At 38.5% G+C, this 20,232-nt stretch overlaps 1 protein-coding gene across 1 annotated transcript in view; it reads right to left on the bottom strand.

Annotated features, from left to right (window-relative positions):
* Positions 1 to 10,246: 10,246 nt before the first annotated feature.
* slc41a2a (solute carrier family 41 member 2a) overlaps positions 10,247 to 20,232 on the bottom strand; it is a 28,310-nt gene continuing 18,324 nt past the window's right edge. Inside the window, exons 8-11 of the mRNA XM_056451795.1 lie at positions 19,564 to 19,643; positions 19,358 to 19,489; positions 13,748 to 13,896; positions 10,247 to 11,280 (exon numbers count right to left, since the gene is read on the bottom strand). Of these exons, the coding sequence (XP_056307770.1) occupies positions 11,119 to 11,280; positions 13,748 to 13,896; positions 19,358 to 19,489; positions 19,564 to 19,643 (523 nt within the window). The 3' untranslated portion in view covers positions 10,247 to 11,118. The remainder of the gene's footprint in view (positions 11,281 to 13,747; positions 13,897 to 19,357; positions 19,490 to 19,563; positions 19,644 to 20,232) is intronic.

Below are 20,232 nucleotides of genomic sequence, written 5' to 3'. Positions count from 1 at the left end.
GTAGTGTGCTGAGCATAAATACACCCCTTACAGATCTCTCTTTTAAATTAATATTTTTTACAGAATGCTTAATATTAATATAGTTGTGCATATAAACTAGGTTCGTCAGTATTAAAGCCAAAAACTGGAACTGTTCAAACAAAAAAAAAGTATTTTTGTTGCAATAACTAATTTTAATTTAAATATTTTATCATTACTAAACATTTTTGCTGACCAAACTCTTATTTTATGGGTATATTTGTTTAATAAAACTGTTTTGGTTAAATGTATGACACGTATGACGATTGCAAAACATGACGTGATGAAGTTCAAAAGTAAAAATATCATAATAAAAAACGGGGACAATATTTATTTATTTATTTAGGTACATGGGCCCTCTATTATTATACCTAATAATTATTGGGATATTTTCTGTATTTAATACTATTAAACAAAATTGCACTGTACAAACACACAGCCAGTGCTGCGCTTGACCTTATGCTGATATCATTTGTGTACATTTAAATGACCCTCGATCGTCATTCTGTCACCATGGCAACTTGAGTTGTTTTAAAAATCCACACAACTGTTGTCAATCATTGCGTTGCAAAACTCTGAACAGATCTCCTGTTGGCTAAGTTTCATCAACCTGTCTACTTTGGCAATCTGTTTCAAAGTTGTTCATGATGAAGCTGCGGAGCTCAAGAAGGACCAGGACTCTCCCTGCACACCTTAAGGACTTCTTGCTGGAGCGTGTCTCTTCCATTGAGGTGGCCAGGCCGGACACCAACAGCTGCATGGCGGACACATCACTGGAGGAGCAACACCTGAAGAACGCGGCTGTCCTTCCTGCCTTCCGTCCGGCAGCCTCAGCCTCCTCAGTGGGTGAGTGTCCACAAGAGGAGCCGCTCTCCATCCATGGCCGGAGTGTGCAGGAATACCAGCAGATCTACCACAGTGTGATGATGGACTCCACTATGAAGACGCGCGGTGGCCGCTACAAACTTCAGAGAGGGCTGAAGATAAAGCAGCGGCTGTGGGAGAAGCTGGACCGGCCTGCACTCCTGGAGACCGAGCTGCCCGATGGACGTATGGTCATCACGGAGAGCAGGTCCAGCTCCAGCTTCCCTCCTCATATAATGGTGGATATCAGCAAAGAGCCACTGCCCAAGGAGCCCCGAAGAAAGAGGGCCAGGCACTGAGCCATCCTATGGTGCCAGATGGAAGATCAAGGGCACGTATGTACATACTGTATATATTGTATATAGTTATAAAATAAGTTTGCACTACATACACATCACAAATTTGACTTTCATTCAAGTTTTTCATCACATTGCTGCATGTTTTGGTGATTGTCAGTGCTGTTGCTCTTGGGTCGTTGGGTTCTTTTGGATGGTTTGCTGTAAGTTGAGATGCATTTAGCAAGGTTTTCTAGGCGGTTTCTTGTGTGCTGCTGGTCTCCTCGGAATGTTTTTTGGCGCATTAGTGGTTGTTAGGGTTGTTAGTGTTGGCTGTTGTGTTAGGGTAGGTTAGGGTCCCTCACACGGTTTGCAGCTTGACGTGCTGTGAGGGCTTGTGTGCATCAGTGATGCTGAGAGCTACGCCACTGGTACTTCACAGCTACCGGTAGGGTCACCCATAGTGGACAGGTCTCAGCTGAGATGCCCGACCAAGACAAACCACCTGATTCTGGACAGCAGGACATTGGCCTGATGGTCCAGACAGAAGATGACACCTGAATGACCGGAAGAAACTTTAAAATGCTTATGTGAAGTTACAGATGGACCAATCCAAGCTCTTCTCTGGAATATAACACACACACGCACACGCACACACACACGCACACACACACGCACACGCACACGCACACACACACACACACACACACACACACACACACGAACACACACACACACACACACACACACACACACACACACACACACAAACATACAAAAAAAGAAATTAAGAATTAAATATTTATTGGTAAAATATTTTTTAATTACCTTAATTTACTTAAAGAAAAACACTTTTCAGTGTGTTGAAATGGGTGAGTCTATTTCACTAAAACACATTTTATTATTGGATTATTTGATCAAAGGTACACATACTTATGGCCCTGAGGGGGAAAATAAAAGCAAATGATCACTTTAAAGTTATTATTGGTTATCCTGAATTGAATTAATGCAAATGATTGCGAAAATTCCTTGTTTAATGTTATAAAATTGACTAAGAAATGTCCACTGAAAGATTTCAATTCATTGTGTTAAATGTAAAAAGAAGCAAGTAAACATTTATAAAAAATAATCTACAATACAAAGAAATTCATACAGATTTAAATGGCACATTTCAAAGAATCAAGTTTATTCATTGCATTTTAATATGAAAATATATTTTTGTGGCTCGGTGGTTAGCACTGTCGCTTCACAGCAAGAAGGTCACTGATTTAAGTCCTGGCTGGGCCAGTTGGCATTTCTGTGTGGAGTTTGCATGTTATCCCCATGTTTGCATGCTTCCTTCGGGTGCTCCGCTAGAGACATGTGCTAGAGGTGAAGTGGATAAAACAAAAAAAATGTCTGTATAAGTGTGTGTGTGAATGCAAGTGTGTATGGGTGTTTCCCAGTACTGAGTTGCGGCTGGAAGGGCATCTGCTGCAAAAAACAAATGCCAGAATAGTTGGTGGTTCATTCTGCTATGGCGACGCCTGATATATAAGGGATTAAGCCGAAGGAAAATGAATGAATGAATGAACTTCCAGTAGGTGGTAGTACTGTCTAATGGGTGAGACGATTTGCTCAAACAACTGAATCATTTAACAAAGAAGTAAACTGCTGTCTGGACTGCTTCTAAACATGGATTAATTCAGAATGTACACACACAAAAGATCTTTTGTGGCTTTTAAGGTAATGCTTTATGCAATTCTCACTACTTTTTTGTTTTTAAATTAAAAAAGAAGTAAATTTGACCTAATTTGGAACATGTGTATTCTCAAATCTGATCATGAGTGGCCATGAGCACAAGATCTGAGTTCAGAGTTTTAATTTAAGAATTATTATTGACCTAGATATTACTATTACTATGATATTACTACTATTAGTCAGGGGTGAGGCCAGAAATTTAAAAATAAGTGGACCTTGTAAAATAGGGTTGGACCTTAGTGCCTACTAAGTGTATAATAACTAGTTTCCTATATCTATGAACTCTGATAATGTAGTAATTGATTTAACGTGTGACATTTTAGAGTATCCAATACCTATTTTTTTTATTAATAAATAAGTTGCAAAAATGTGCAGAGAATCCAAAATGTCACGAGGCCAATAGAAAACTGACTGTCATTCGGCTATAAATATAAGCATTTTTTAACCTGATTGTGATACTTAAATGATTTATTCTTTATTAAGCTAGAAAAAAAAATTAAACACAGCCAAGTGTTCGTTGGGTCAGTTGGCATTTCTGTGTGGAGTTTGCATGTTCTCCCCGGGTTTCCTCCGGGTGCTCCGGTTTCCCCCACAGTCCAAAGACATGCTGTACAGGTGAATTTAATAAGTGAAATTGGACATAGTGTATGTATGTGAAAGAGTGTGTTTGAGTGTTTCCCAGTGTTAGGTTGCGGCTGAAAGGGCATCCGCTGCGTAAAACATATGCTGGATAAGTTGGCGGTTGATTCCGCTGTGGCAACCTGATTAATGAAGGGACTAAGCCAAAAAGAAAATGAATGAATGAATGTTCTTGACCAGTAAATAAGAATAGTCAGCTGAACAGCACTTTTAGTTTCATTTTCAGAGCTGCTTCGTCTGTCATCAGTGCGAAGTGTGGAGCAACAGTTGGACAGTTCCATTTTTGTCTAAAGGAAGGGGTCTTTAAATTTAATTGACAAACTTCCATTGAAAAATATTCCGCCTTATATCTGTTACATGTTTTCATTGCATAATTTTTTAAGCTTTAAAATACTTTTGTCTGGGTGGGCCAGCCTTCAATCTGAGTGGGCCAGTGCCACACTGGCCTTTATGTAGCCTCGTCACTGCTATTAGTTATAACTATATAGTGCTATTGACCTAGTTTTTTTTTATAGTGAATGACATCCAGTGTTTTATAATTATTGCAATACATTTAAAAAAAAAAAATCAGTTTCCAGTGTCAAGCAGTCAGATGACCTGTTTTGTTAGAAACAACTAGAAATTGCATTAAGACACATCAGATTCCACTCTAATAAAATAAAATAAAACTTCTCACTGAATTTCTCCAGATGTAGATGCTCAAAGACATCTTTCTGGTGCATGATTGTTCAAAGGCTTTATCATTACAGCAACTCAAATGCTCTTGTGTGCAGTTAGCAGTTCTTCAGACAGGAAGTGGAGAGCAGTACTTTGGGAAGCCCTGCTGCTGAGCTTCTAGAGCACTTACAGTCCAGATACCGGATCTCTGCTCACCTGCACTCAACTCAACACTGATGCAGCACCAGGTGGGTTCCCATTCACTGTCACTCTGTGCTTTTGACAAGTTAAAGCTTTTGGTTACCTTTGGATTGAGCTTGTTTCACACAAAATCATTAGACCTTTTGTGAATGTTTTCTTTTTAAATTTTTCCCAAATGATGTTTAACAGAGTCAGGAATTTTTTCATAGTATTTTCTATAGTATTTTTTCTTCTGCAGAAAGTCTTAATTGTTTTATTTTGGCTGGAATAAAAGCAGTTTTGAATTAAAAAAAAAAACATTTTAAGGTCAATATTATTAGCTCCCTTAAGCATTATTTATTTGCGATTGTCTACAGACCAAACCATCATTATACAATGATTTGCCTAATTACCCTAACTTAATTAACCTAGTTAAGTCTTTAAATGTCACTTTAAGGTGAAAACTAGTGTTTTGAAAAATATCTTGTAAAATATTATTTATCATGACAGATAAAACAATCCTGTCATGTTTAGAAACGTAAAAAAAAAAATCTGTTAAACAAATATATATATCAGTTATGCACATTAATTATAACAAATACATTACATCTGTGGAACATTTTCTCATCCGTATTTGAAATTGTGTCTTAAAAGTTATTTTAAACAAAAAGACAATTTATATGCAAATGGCTTGCATATTTTCTTTTTTTTTTATTAATTACAACGTAAACTTAAGTTTTATTTTATATCTTTTGCAGTTACAGGCTTCAGATATGAAATATGTGAAAAAGGCTAAGAATAAAATGTAGATATCAGTTTAAAAGGAATAACCTTTGACGTATATAGAAAAGAATAACGTTTGTCCCTTCGGGTGAAGCATAATGCTGCCCATCAGCACGTTTCTCTCACATAATAAATGTCTTCCTTCAGGTAATGATCCTGCTGTTTCTGTCATCCATCATGTTTTAGTATGTAGTGAGATTCAGAAGTAGATTCAGTTGTTTTATTGCAGATTTTGGAGGAAGCTCCTACGAGAAGCTTGAGTTTGAACTAGAATGGCTGGCCATCTTGAAAGCGCCAGACCACCTTCAGTTTCTAGATCACTCCACTGGACAGACTACATAGCAGATTCAAAACATATTACAATGATAACAGTTGCTTTTTTCTGATACCGTATTGACAAAATTGGCTTAAGAATAGTTCATCAAAAAATAAAAATTACCCCAATTTACTTAGGCACTGGAACAAGAGTGGTAAGTATTACCAGTTTATTCTAAGGATGGAAGGTTAAACAGAGATACTGAATATTGCTTCACAGGATGGATATGGCTGGATCTAAAGGAGCTGGAAAGACCAGAGCATGGATGTGGATGGACAGGAACACAGGCAACCAGAAACAAGGGGATTAACGACAACCAGACAGGGAACCAGGATAGACCACACTAGGAAGGAGAGATGCAGACACTGGAGATCACAAGAAAACACGAGAGGTGAGTACATTCAAATAGAACGATAACTCTGACCACGAGGAGAGTGCAGTCTTACATATTGCAATAAGGCTGGGAGCTTGGTGATGAATTAAATGGGACTGAGGAAATGATGTCCAGGTGTGGGGCTAATCAGAAATCATGTGACGGAGATCGGTGTGATTGTGAATGGGAAGAACCTGGCCCAGCTGTGACAGTTGTACGATTGGACTCACACAATCACATGATGCGATTTTGCAGGTCAGAGTTCTCCAAGCTTAAATTTTCCAATGCAGCAAACATGCATATGCATGGAAGTCTATTGGGTGAAAAGTGCTGTGTGACTGTGGCTTCAGGGAATATGAATGTTTATGGGGTGGTTTTCATTTTTGGGTGAACTGTTTTTTTAGCTTGTTCATAACTTTGGCGTTAACATATTTTCATGACATACACAATAAAATAAGTGCAAAATACTGTATTCATCTGAATTGAGGTCACAATAGTCAATATTTTGCACATGAATTGATATCTGTTTCTATGTATTTCATCCTGTTCCTCTGCTTCTTTCAGGTGGGATTTTAGTCCATTAAACTACATCCTGGTTGGTAAAGCGAACAGACTTGCAGCAAAGTCCCTTTAAGGCAAGTCATTTCACTTGGCAGCCATCTTCTCAGGCAGTACGCTCGGGCATTCTGTTTGAATGGAGAAATATCAAATTCTCCAAAACTACTTCCCAAGCTTACAATTGAATTTCATATTAGGAATTACCAATAAAATTAAACAACAACTGTCTTTTTAGTAGGGTTGGGTAATGGCACCGGTACCTTTGTAACCAGTATGCACCTGACCAAATCAGCATATGAATTCCGGTGCCACTAGTGCTGCGACAAGAACGTAAGCAGCATCAAGGGGTGCATCAAAGGCACACATAAATACGCGTTGTCATGCCATCTCTAAATATTTAATTCTAAACAGCAAAGATAGAACGCAAAGCGCACAGTACGGCGCATGCGGTGAACGACTCCCTTCATCAACACACATGATCGCATTGATCTTATCTGCTCAAACTAAGCATTTTAAAGTGTGGCTATATTTTACAAGAAAGGATTTTGACACACCAACATGCAGCAGATGCTTTACAAAAGTTTCGTGTAAGGGGGGAAACACGTCAAACTTATGAAATTTGAGGGCTCATGGAATCAACTTAAAGGTGAGGAATGGACTGTTTTTGACAGCTTGTGACATCATCTGGTACTTTCAGTGAGTACGTTCACATGGACACCAATACTCTGATTTTATATGATTAAGACAATACTCTGATCAAGAGTCTACCACGTAAACAGTGACTTCTAATATCTTAAAGGACCACAGAAACAAACTGCGGAGGAAACATTTATAGGCTGGTGACGCAATGACGTTAATGGATCTATGTGCTCTAACATGTAACTGGGAATTATGAATGTAACATTCAAAAAGCAACTCATGTAAAGACCTTCATCATATTATTGTCTTGTTCAGGTTAAGGAAAATCATTAGATCACTGATGTCCATGTAAAAGTACCCAACCCTACTCTTTAGTTTCATTTCTAAACGTCCAAATCACACAAAATCTGCAGAAACTGACGTCTGGTCTAAGCCCTTCCTCCGGAGTATCGTCAGTCTATAGCGATTGATAATTGGCTCCTGTACTAGACGGTGGGCTTTATTTGCCATATAGCGATTGATGATTGGCTACTGTACTAGTAGGCGGGACTTTATTCACCATATTGACCATTACCAATAAGCTTAGAATCACCAAGAGGCGACACTCAATAGAACGTTCCATTGCAGCAGCAGCACCCAGTGATTCCGCCATTCTGGAGTGAAAGCGATTGACCGTCCATTGGATCTTATTGCAGTCGCGACAGCAAGCAGCAGCTGCTTTGTTTTTTATTTATTCATTTAAAAAGCACATCAAAGCTGAAATACAACCTGAAAGTCGACAATACAACACTTACAATCATAGACCTGTGATTATCAGCACTTTTAATAGTTTATTTTATAGACTTAATGTTTAATATATTTACTGTACTTTTTTGTTTTAGAATTACTTTAAATTACTTTAATTTAATAGTTTACGCACTGGCATAATACATGTTAATACAATTGGAGGGATACAAAGTTAGCATTAGCTCTACTATAAAAGATCTGGGTGTCATATTAGACAGCAATTTAACTTTTGAAAATCATATATCCCCAGTCACAAAAACTGCCTTCTTTCATCTGAGAAATATCGGTAAATCACGTATGCTATCCATCTCAGATGCAGAAAAGCTAGTCCATGCTTTTATGACTTCAAGGCTGGATTACTGTAATGCTCTGTTTGCTGGCTGCCCAGCATCCTCTATTAATAAACTTCAGCTAGTACAAAATGCAGAGTTCTTACAAGGTCTAGAAAATATGATCATATCATCCCATTTTTATCCTCGTCACACTGGCTGCCTGTTAAGTTTCATATTGAATTTAAAATATTGCTTCTTACCTATAAAGCTTTAAATAATCTAGCTCCTGTTTATCTAACCAACCTTCTGTCTCGCTACAATCCAACCCGCTCTTTAAGATCTCAAAACTCAGGGCTTCTGGTAGTACCTCGAATAGCAAAATTGAGTAAAGGAGGTAGAGCCTTCTCATTTGTGGCTCCTAAACTCTGGAATAGCCTTCCTGATAACATCCGAGGCTCAGACACACTCTCGCAGTTCAAAACAACATTAAAAAATCTTTTTAGTAAAGCATACACCCATTGCATCACTTAGCGGTATGATACATGAATGTGCTCCACACAGGTTTCTGCATCTCGTTTATATACACTATGAACAGCAGCTATGCTAATTATTCTCTTTATTCTCTACTTCCACCTGGGCATACTCATCCCGAGGCCCTCAGACTATGCAACGCCACTGATTCGATCCAAGATCCAAGGAAAGCATGAGACTGATTCCTGTGGCGCTCCAGGGACTGACGAGTCTTTGCTGAGGTCCAGCTTCCAGCCTCCGGCACTGAGACTGCAGCTCTGCACAAGACGTTTGGCCAGTGGAGAAATGGTCGTACCCATCTGAGCCTGGTTCTCTCGAGGTTTATCTTCATTTTCGCCAATTGGTGAAGTTTTTTCCTCGCTGCTGCTGCCACTAGCTTGCATGATTCAGGATCTGTAGAGCTGCGCATTGATAGATTTGCTCTTCAGTGTTTGGACTCTCAGTAGCGATTATTAAACCACACTGAACTGAGCTAAAGTGAACTGAACTTAATCACTAAAAACTGAACTGACACTATTTTAATTTACTATGATCTTTAATGTGAAGCTGCTTTGACACAATCTACATTGTAAAAGCGCTATACAAATTAAGGTGAATTGAATGTTACTTGCTGCGTTTAAAGTGTGTAGAATTAATTACACTGAAACATAAATATATCGCTTATCTGATTCAGTGTGATGGCTGAGCCCTTTTCTGTGAGGACAACATGCTAATCTGTGGTCTGATTCCTGACACTACTAACTGTAAATCTTCCACTGTCAATAAGCACAAGCCATAGCATACTTGCTATTGATGTATGTACATTAAGAAAATGCTGCTTCGCAAAGTCAAGTTCGCAGAGCCCTGATGGTATGGTTGAGTCAAACATTGAGTATGTTTACATGGGCAACAATACTTTAATACGATTTTTCACCAAAAATTACATGAGACTCGTGAATTCACTTTTATATTATTGTCTTATTCAGATTAAGGCAAATAACTATTACTGATGTCCATGTAAACGTAGTCAGTAGTGTTCAAAGTAAGTGAAAGATCCAGAAGGGCATCCTGCTGATTTGATTCAAAAGGGCACTTTTTTGTCAGACAGCTCACCGGTTTGACTTTCATTTATTCATCGTCGTTATTTTAAAAAGCACCCGGTCCATTTTATTTGTATATATTTAATTAGAACGCATCAACTCTACAGGTGCCTGATAGATAGCTGTGGAGCTAGCGTTAATCATATTATTCCCTCTAGTGAATGCATAAAAATAAGAATCGTCATCAAAGTTTACTCGAGAGCACACCTCAATGTCTCGCGCCCCTCCTTAATAGGTGCTGGCACGCTCCACAGTTTGGAAACCTCTGCTCTAGAAAACAATTTAAAATTCTTATTTTTTGTAATTTTCTATTATAAACACAAAAAGACAACTGATAAGTAAAATGTATTGGGTATTAAATAACATTGTTAAAAACAACTACAAATGTTGTAAAAGTAGTAAACAAGGAACAATGGATTTTTCAAAACATTCAAAATTCTTTCATAAATCAAATAAAAAAAATCATATGCCATTAAATTGTGTCATTTTCTTTTTAATGAATTGTCATCAATTGTTTTTACTTTTGATACATTAGTTTTTATACTCTTTAAAATGCATCATGAACATCAATTCATAAATATAAAAATTAAACCCACAAACTGTATGTGGTTGCCAAATATTTCCAATCAAAGCAATTTAATTCAAGTATATACCGCTGCAGCCTGGAGATCTCCTAGGCCTGGGTTACGGCTAGAAGGGTTACAGCTGCGGCTACTAAAAATGTGTACATAATAGCATCATTTTTCTGACACTGTACAACAATAATTACTTTTTTTTATTGGGGTAGGTTTAGGAATGAAACACAACAGGTTACTCTAAGGGGTAGGTTTAGTGTGATTTCACCAATTAGGTCATGTTCCTGGATCAACATCTGTTTGGGTCTGACCTGCCCATTTGGAGCTGGCCTTTGTTTATATCTAACTAATTTAAAGTCATTTAAAGACATTTATTATAAACTGGGTATCAATATGTAGTTGCTATGGAAGACCTCAGGTTCCCCCAAGAGTGGAAGCAAATGGTAAGACTTTCATTCAAGATTACCAAGACAACCTATTTTTTTCAGTGGATTATTTAACTTGCATGGACTAATTGTTCACTTTAAGAATAAAAATTTCACAATTGACTTAAATTAATGATCCAGGAAGATATGCTAAAATCAAATATTTAAGATGACTTGCAGAAACAAACAACAGTAGCAGCTGTTTATTCAGTGCACATGGCTATATGGCAGCCATGAGAAGTTGCTACTATTGTCACATGCGATTCATTGAATTGAATACAGTGATTTAAACTATTTCAAGTTAAGTCATCCACTAAGTCAATTGGCTGAATTGTGGAGAGGAATGACAAAGATGTATACTAGCACATCAGAGAGTGCTGAAAGATAAGATCAAATGAAATCTGTAAATTATGTCACCAGTGACTTCAGAAAAAAACACAGTGCAAGTAAGGCAGTGCCCAAAAGATCCCCCAAAGCTGTCAGATATGGGATGGAGTAGCTATCGGGATCCCTGCCGTATCTCCACAAACAATGAACCATCACATCAGCGATGCTCATCAGGAGGAGCACCTGCATTGAAGAAGATTCAGATACACATCAATTCTCAATTGCGTTTTCTTTTTCTTCAAACAACATGCATTTTGTTACGGTTACCTGCCATCCACACTGCTCCAGGATCTCCGACTGGTAAAAATGGAGCGTTTTAAAAATGCCAAGGGTGCGTTTACACTAAGTTTGTTACAGTTACACCTGGTGTCCACACAATTATTTGAACTCGCATGGTAGATATATCGCGTATTCCACATCATTTGCACAGTGCGATGGTAATTTGCCTATATTTGCACATTTGCATTGACTTTGAATATAACTCTTGAAAGGACACTTTATTCAGCATTTGGTGTGAATCGAAATTCAGCTAAATTCCGCTAGTCCTGGCTCCATATCCAGCAAATTTCTATTGAGCCCACTGTTAAAAGGCCAACTTTACAGCAGAAAAATTGATGTTTACAGCCCAGTACAAAGAACGATTTTGGGTCATATAGCTAATATTACCCTTCATGACAACTGTGAGGGGGGTGATTTTTTTTATAACTCATCCGTTTCCTTTATGTTTGGTTTTATTTAGTTTGCAAAATTAAGGCCGTGACCACTTGAGTGACAGGTAGGTCTCGCTAGTCACTTCACCTCAGCTGATTCCAGCTGATTAGCTGCTGAACTCAGAATATAAATTGTATTTTTGTTTTGTTTTTTGTGGCTTTACACAGTCAGCTGCCTTTTGGAATTATTTCTTACAATTATCAGAAGATATAGCATGCTGTGTGCACTTAATTGTGCTCACAAACCATTCACGTGGCCTCTATTTCCCAGGTGAGTGAAATTATATACTTATATACCATCTTTATAAATGTATTTGTTTTATTTAAGATCATTTATATTTTTCTTTAGACCTGTAATGCACTCCAGAATCTGATAGATTGATTAGCTGTAGGCTCTAGAACAGTCATCTGAAATGTCATTTCCTAAGTAGCCTTGCATTTACTAACACAGACTGTATCTGAAGTATTTGGATGTAACTCACGTTTTCCTCCTGTATAAAAACGTCATGAGAACAATGTTTAGTGGCTCAATGTATTACAACAGTGTTTTTAAAAGTCTAAACAATTTATTGATATAGTGTACAACCAAGCACATGTGGTCAGAACACAAACGAGTCGCAGGTAATGAAGTATTAATCGTTTCTCCCATAGGAAAGCCCGTCTAAGCAAAATGCTAGCAGGTGTCTGTAACTCCGCTCACGCTCCTCCTCTTTGCCCTTGTTTGGTATCCCCTGGTCTGTGTGATGACGCGCAAACAAAATGGCGACAGTTGGTCACGCCTACTGGTAGCTTCTTTTGGGTTCTTCAGAAACCTATGGGTGACGTCACGGATACTACATCCATATCTTTTACAGTCTATGGTGTGAATCCAGCATAAGAGGCCAAAGAACACGAGGCACATCGTATTGCCTTTTTTTGTTCACAAGAAAAAAAGAAGTGTGCTGCGCTTTTTGTCACTAGGCAACCATTGAATAGGCTGCTTATTGTATACAAGTGCTGCTGTTGATATGTTTATAATTGTAATTTTTAATAATTTTGTGATATTCAGGATATGTGTTGTCATACAGCTCTGGATAACTCAAAACAGTGACCACTATACTCTTCTCCGTCTTTAAAAGTCTCCTTAGTAATCTTGACAACAAACACTGTCACTTGAACGGAAACCCCACCTCTGCATTCATTTGATTGGACAATGATAAAAGATGTGACTAATGTATTGTGCTTTTTCTGCTCAGAGTTGACTTTTTTTCAACTGCAAGCGCACCGAGCGCAAAGGCAAAAACATGAGGTGTGTAGGGCATACATACAGCGTGCAAAATGCAGCAGCCATTAGAAAACCACTTTAGAAAGGCACTTCTCATCTGAAAAATTGTGTTCAGTGTGATCAAGGCCTAAGGCTGCTTTTAAATTAGTGTGTTTTCATTTTCATTCCTTGTCCCGCATTTCAGTAAAAATGAATCTAAATCCAAACTAAAATAGGGTCTTCAGCATTTTCAAAATGCTCTGTCTTCACAGGTCGAAGACGCTGGAGTTGTGTGGACACCAGTAACTACATTTTAAAATGAAAATACATTAGTGTAAATGGTGCATAAAAAGCAGTTATAGTTTGACAATTCTGGTGTTCCACTTCAGTATAGACAAAGAGACACGCAAACTTTTGAAAATGGAGGCACAGTTGTATATTGCTCTCTTACCAGTCTTCTGTACCATTGAGTATCATTCTCTGATTTGTCAAGCATAACCAGTAAATAAGCTCAAATGCTGGTAAAATATGTGCATGAATAGTCATGTATCATTCATTTTAGGCTCTATAATGTGGACTGAAACCATTTTTCTGAAATGCAGTAATAGCGCCAGTCTGGATGAGGAGCGTTTTCATTCTAAAACATTTGAAAATGAAGGCACAGCCTGAAACACACAGTAACACCTTTCTCACTCACCTGTGTGAATGCAGCAACAAAGTAGAAGAAAATGAAGACAGCAGTGGGTGGAGATTGGGAGCCTTGTATTATGTAAATTGTGTAGATGAAGACCAGGTGGCCTGGAGCGACCAATGTGAGCAGCACCTGTGCTGATCTTCCATTCGGCCCTGCCAGAAGCAATGCAAAAAATTTTTTTTTAGCTTTGTTTTAAAATCTTTAAATCTTGAAAATTTTTGTTAATATTAAAAGGCCCATTATACAGCAAGTGAAATTCAAGAAATAACTGTACTGACAATAATTTTTAACGAATTGAGGTTAAACCAAGTTTATTTTTGAGTCGTAGCCATAGAAAGCCAGATTTATGATTTTCTCTCTCACAATTCTTAGTTTACATCTCACAAAACTCATTTCTTCCTGTAAGAAATGTGAGATATTACCATAAATGTTAATTTTTTTTCTAATGACTTTTGTTGTAATTCTGAGTTTATATCTTAGAATATAAAAGTCAGAACTGTGAGACATACAACAAATGTCATACAATGAGTTCTGAGCTAATGCTATACAATTAACCCTCTATAGGACTAATTATGAAATCACATCTAAAAAAATCACTACTATTTATTTCTAGAGTATTTAAGGCTAAAATCATTTTCCATAATTTGTTTTGTACATCTGACTTTGTTTTAATTTGCCATCATTTATAACTGACTTTGTCCCATCAGGGCTAATAATTTTTGGAAACTTATCTGAAACTTCACACATTCAAATACAATTTCCCTGTCTAGAAAAAAAAGTCAATCAATGTCTTGTGTTTCAGAAACATGTCAAAAACCTTTATTTGTATTAAATTTCTTCATATACCACTAAATTGCTTTTAGAACATATGTAATATTTCCTGAAACTCAAGACTCAAGATTCACCTAATGTGTGCTGATGTCTCATTTAGTTCCTGTTTTCCAATTATGTAAAGCAAATGGCAACTATCTTTTAGTTTCATTGGCTGAAGGAGATGTCATGTGACATTACTAAGATTTAATTTTAATGTTTAAACATCATTAGTGTTTTCAACTATCACACTCCTCAGCCTCCCAGGGAAAGTCTATGCCAGGGTACTGGAGAGGAGGATCCAGCCGATGGTTGAACCTAGGATCCAGGAGGAACAATGCAGTTTTCGTCCGGGCCGTGGTACACTTGACCAGCTCTATACCCTCTCGAGGGTTCTTGGGAGTATGCCTAATCAGTTCACATGTGTTTTGTGGACTTGGAGAAGGCATTTGACTGTGTCCCTCATGGCATTCTGTGGAGGATGCTCAGGGAGTATGGGGTCAGAGGCGTTCTGTTAAGGGCTGTCTCGTCCCTGTATGAACAGAGTAGGAGTCTGGTTCGCATTGCCGGCAATAAGTCAGACTTGTTTCCAGAGCATGTTGGACTCCAGCAGGGCCGCTCCTTGTCACCAATTCAAGGAATTTCAAGGCTGGAGGGAGTCCGGTTCGGGGACCACAGGATTTCATCTCTGTTATTCGCAGACGATGTTGTTCTGTTGGCTTCATCAAACATGGACCTTCAGCATGCACTGGGGCGGTTTGCTGCCTAGTCTGACGCAGCTGGAATGAGAATCAGCACCTCCAAGTCTGAGGCCATGGTGCTCCACCGGAAAAAAGGTGGTTTGCCATCTTCAGGTTGGAGGAAAGTCCTTACCCCAGGTAAGTAAAGTAAAACAAGGATCTTGGGGTTTTGTTCACGAGTGAGGGAAGGATGGAACGTGAGACTGACAGGCGGATTGGTGCAGCGGCAGCAGTAATGCAGTCGATGTACCGGGCGGTTGTGGTGAAGAAGGAGCTGAGCAGAAAGGCAAAGCTTTCAATTTACCGGTCAATCTACATTCCTACTCTCACCTATGTTCATGAGTTTTTGGTCATGACTGAATAGACAAGATCTTGGATACAAGCGACCGAAATGAGTTTCCTTCGAAGGGTGGCAGGGCGCACCCTTATGGATAGGGTAAAAAGCTCTGACACCCAGGAGGAGCTTGGAGTAGAGCCGCTGCTCCTCCACATCGAGAGAAGTCAGCTGAGGTGGCTCGGGCTCTGTTTCGGATGCCTCCTGGACGCCTACCTAGGGAGGTGTTCCAGGCATGTCCCACCGGGAGGAGGCCTCGGGGAAGATCCAAGACACGCTGGGGGGACTTTGTCTCTCAGCTGGCCTGGGACCGCCTCAGGATCCCCCCGGTGGAGCTGGAGGAAGTGTCTGTGGAGAGGGAAGTCTGGGGATCTCTCCTAAGACTGATGCCCCCACAACCCGGCCACGGAAAAGCAGTAGAAAATGAATGAATGAAAGAATGAATGAATTTTCTTAGTGTCATTTATAAATGATGATGCCCTATAGAGGGTTAAATAGCACATCAGCTACATCAAAGAAATAATGAGAAAAATGTCAGAACTACAAAATGTAAACTAAAAGGTTAATGTGCAATTGCAAATTAACATCACACTATGCAGATTTTTTTTTAAAAGTTTAAGTTCTGAGAAATTCTGAGAATAAAAGTCAGAATTGTGAGCTTTAAAATTACTAATAAAAGAAAAAAGTCAAATGTGAGAATGTGTATTGATAATCAGCTGGAGTGTCCATGAGACTCACTACAGGACACTCCATTCATCCTGCGCCCAGGCAATTCACTAGGACTACATCTCCCACTCTGCATTTTACCAAATCACTCCATGCCAGCTGTTTCACATTTCCTTGATTCTGTTGTACCAGTTTCAAATACAGTGATTACGTTTTTACATGGACATCAGTAATCAAATTATTTGCCTTATACTGAATAAAACAATAATATGATTAAGGTGTTTACATGAGTTCCTTTCATTATGTTTTACATGTTACAGCACATAGATCGATTAACGTCATTGTGTCACCGCACTATCCACATTTCCTCTGGAGTTGCATGTAATTTCAGGTGTTTCATTTGCAAATTTTCAACTTTAATTGCAGTTTGGCACTTTCAATTTCATTCAGGAACATTTCATGCATACCCCTGTGACAAACTGAGGCATCGGATGCATGTATGAAGTAAGGACTTTTGGAAGAGTGTTGTTTTATTGGAATTTGATTCCGCACCCTGAATGAAAAAATAAAAACCTCCGCATTCTGCAATGCAGGTGCTGTGGTCCTTCACTGACTCGATAGGTGCAAAGAATAGTGTCAAACAGCCGTGTGAGTATGGAATACCCTGTCACAAAATGCTTGGATAATCCTACATGACGGTAATAGTTTGATTAAGGTGTTTACATGTTTGTACTAAACTTCAATAATGCGACTAAAATTGGCATACTCCACGTCTTAATTTGATTTCTTGATCAATGGTCAATTTAGTTTATTCAATTTACCTATATGTTTTTGGACTGTGGGGGAAACCAGAGCACCTGGAGGAAACGCACACGAACACAGCGAGAACATGCAAACTCCACACAGAAATGCCAACTGACACAGCCGGGACTCGATCCAGCGACCTTCTTGCTGTGAGGCGACAGTGCTAACCACTGAACCACCGTGTCACCCCACCTCAGAATTTTTGTACATACATTATTTTAAAGATTAATATTTGCCTCGTGTTAAGACATAATCCAGGTTGTGTTGTTTTTAACACATCTGTTTTAGCTATTCTTTGTTTAACGGATTCTTGTGTTTCTTGCCTTGGACTGTCTGGATTATTGATTGTTTGGTGCCTTTTCCGACCCTTGTCTGTGCTTTGGATTACTTTATTGAATTTGCCCCTGATACTGCTGGATGCCACTGATTTGACCCCCGCTTGTCTAATCATGCTTTTTTAATAAATCTACATTTCGATCCTCACCTCCGTTTGTCCTCAATTCATAAAAAAAAAAAAAACATGCTGCTATAAAGTCACAGTTCCAAAAAAGTCACAATTCTAAACACACACACACACACACACACACACACACACACACACACACACACACACACGCAAACTATTTGTTAGTTTGTTCAAGGAAATTTGAAGCAAATCATTTGCAACTACATCAATTTTTTCGTCAGAACTTCAAGTTATGAATTCTGAGAATTTTGAGCTATAAACTTTAAAGGTAAAATGTCAGAAATGTAAAATAATTGCTATAAATTTGCAATTTCTAAAAAAAATTTTTAAAAACTTTTTCTACAAATTGCAAGATGTACACTCTTGAATTACAAAAAAATGTGTAACATTGCAATAAACTTACAATAACCCAGTTTATATTTGGCATTTTTTATGTTTTTCTTTAAAATTGTGAGATATAAATTTAGGATTGCAAGGACTGAAAATTAGGCAAAAAAAGTGAAATACTACTATAAACTTGCAATTAACTTATAAAGTCATTATTCTGAGGAAACAAAAATAATAACAGCAAAATGTAAACTCAAATTTTGAGTTAACATTTCCAACTGTGGGTTTATATCGCACAATTCAGTTTTCTCACAATTTCAATTTGTTAACTCATAATTTTGCCTTCAGAACTGCCTTAATCCTTCGTGGCATAGATTCAACAAGGCACTGGAAATATTCCTCAGAGATCTTGGCCCATATTGACATGATAGCATCACACAGTTACTGCAGATTTGTCGGCTGCAGATCCATGATGCGAATCTCCTGTTCCTCCATAACTCAGAGGTGCTCTATTGCGTTATCCTGGTGGAAGTAGCCATTACAAGATGGGTACACTGTGGTCATAAAGGGATGGACATGGTCAGCAACAATACTCAGGTAGGCTGTGGCGTTGACACGACACTCAAATGGGCCCAAAGTGTGCCAAGAAAATATCCCACACACCATTACACCACCACCACGCTTTCATATTGTTGATGCCAAATTCTGACCCTATTATCCGAAGGATGCAGTAGAAATCAAGACTCAGAGAAGGCAACGTTTTTCTAACCTTCTATTGTCCAATTTTTGGTGAGCCTGTGCGAATTGTAGCCTCAGTTTCCTGTTCTTAGCTGACAGGAGTGGCAGCCGGTGAGGTCTTCTGCTGTTGTAGCTCATCCGCCTCAAGGTCGGATGTGTTGTGCATTCAGAGATGCTCTTCTGCATACCTTGGTTGTAATTAGTGGTTATATGAGTTACTGTTGCCTTTCTATCAGCTCCAACCAGTCTGGCCATTCTCCTCTGACCTCTGGCATAAACAAGGCATTTGGCTAACAGAACTGCCGCTCACTGGATATTTCCTCTTTTTCGGAGCATTCTCTGTAATCCCTAAAGATGGTTGTGTGTGAAAATCCCAGTAGATCAGCGGTTTCTGAAAATCTCAGACCAGCCAGTCTGGCACCAACAACCCTTAAATCACTTAAATCACCTTTCTTCATAATTCTGATGCTCAGTTTGAACTGCAGCAGATAATCTTGACCATGCCTAAATGCACTGAGTTGCCGCCATGTGATTGGCTGATTATAAATTTGCGTTAAGGAGCAATTGGAGCAGTGTACCTAATAAAGTGGCTGTTGAGTGTATAAACTTAAAACATGAGAACATCAGGGAATCATCATTTAGTGTCACTAGTGCTAAAGTATTTAAATCTTTCTTTTACTCTAAATGATACAGACAAAGAATGAAAATGAGTATCTCAGGAACTTTACCTTTGGAGCAAAAGTTGCGGCAGGGGCAGTAGCATCCTTTAGTGCCTTCTGGAAGCTCGCCCAGGGGACACTTGAAATGAAGATATGTGGCTATACGACTGGCCTGAATGGAAACCAGGTTACCACCAACACCTTAAGGAAAAGACATTTTGAAACACATTTGATTCACATTTGTTCAGAGCATGAGTTTTGTTTGAGTGACCCACCATTTATAACAGGAGTGTAGAGAACAAGACCATCAAGCTGTGGATATGTGATTGTTCGGTCCAGAATTAATCCTCCAAAACTTGAGGGAAAAAAAACAACATACAGTTGCTTCATCACAAAAAGCTCCATGATTGACTTATTGATTATAAAATCGATTGATTCAAAAATTGTGGGTAGATTTTTCATCTCCAAGATAAACCTATTTTAGAAACAAAAATTGTAAATGAAAGAGTTATGAATAATACCACAAATCATGTCAATTTATCACAAAAAATAATGTTTGTAACTAAAGACACCCACTATATGAATTGACTGAATTTTTAAATAAAAGAATGCTAATTTTCATATCTTGTGTTTTATTACTCCAATCGTCTTGACTGTCAGTCAGTACATTCAAATCCATAAATATATGCTTGTCTTTTTCCACCGGTCACAGAAGGAGAAGTGAACCAGAGATGCAAGTATGATAACAGTTTATTTATAGAGGATGGCAGGTAGATAATGGAACTCAATGGGGATGTGTTGCAGGATGGATATGGATGACCAGATGAAATCGGAGCAACAGGAGGAGTAATTAAAGCCAGGCACATAGAGAGATGGGATCAGGGATCAACAACAACCAGAAGGGACCAATAGAAATCCACACTACAAGGGAGATATGTAGACAC

This window comes from Danio aesculapii, chromosome 25 (assembly GCF_903798145.1).
Source record: "Danio aesculapii chromosome 25, fDanAes4.1, whole genome shotgun sequence".
Classification (NCBI taxonomy): domain Eukaryota; kingdom Metazoa; phylum Chordata; class Actinopteri; order Cypriniformes; family Danionidae; genus Danio; species Danio aesculapii.
The sequence above is the reverse complement of the archived record's forward strand: the minus strand, read 5'-3'. Positions and strand labels throughout refer to the sequence as shown.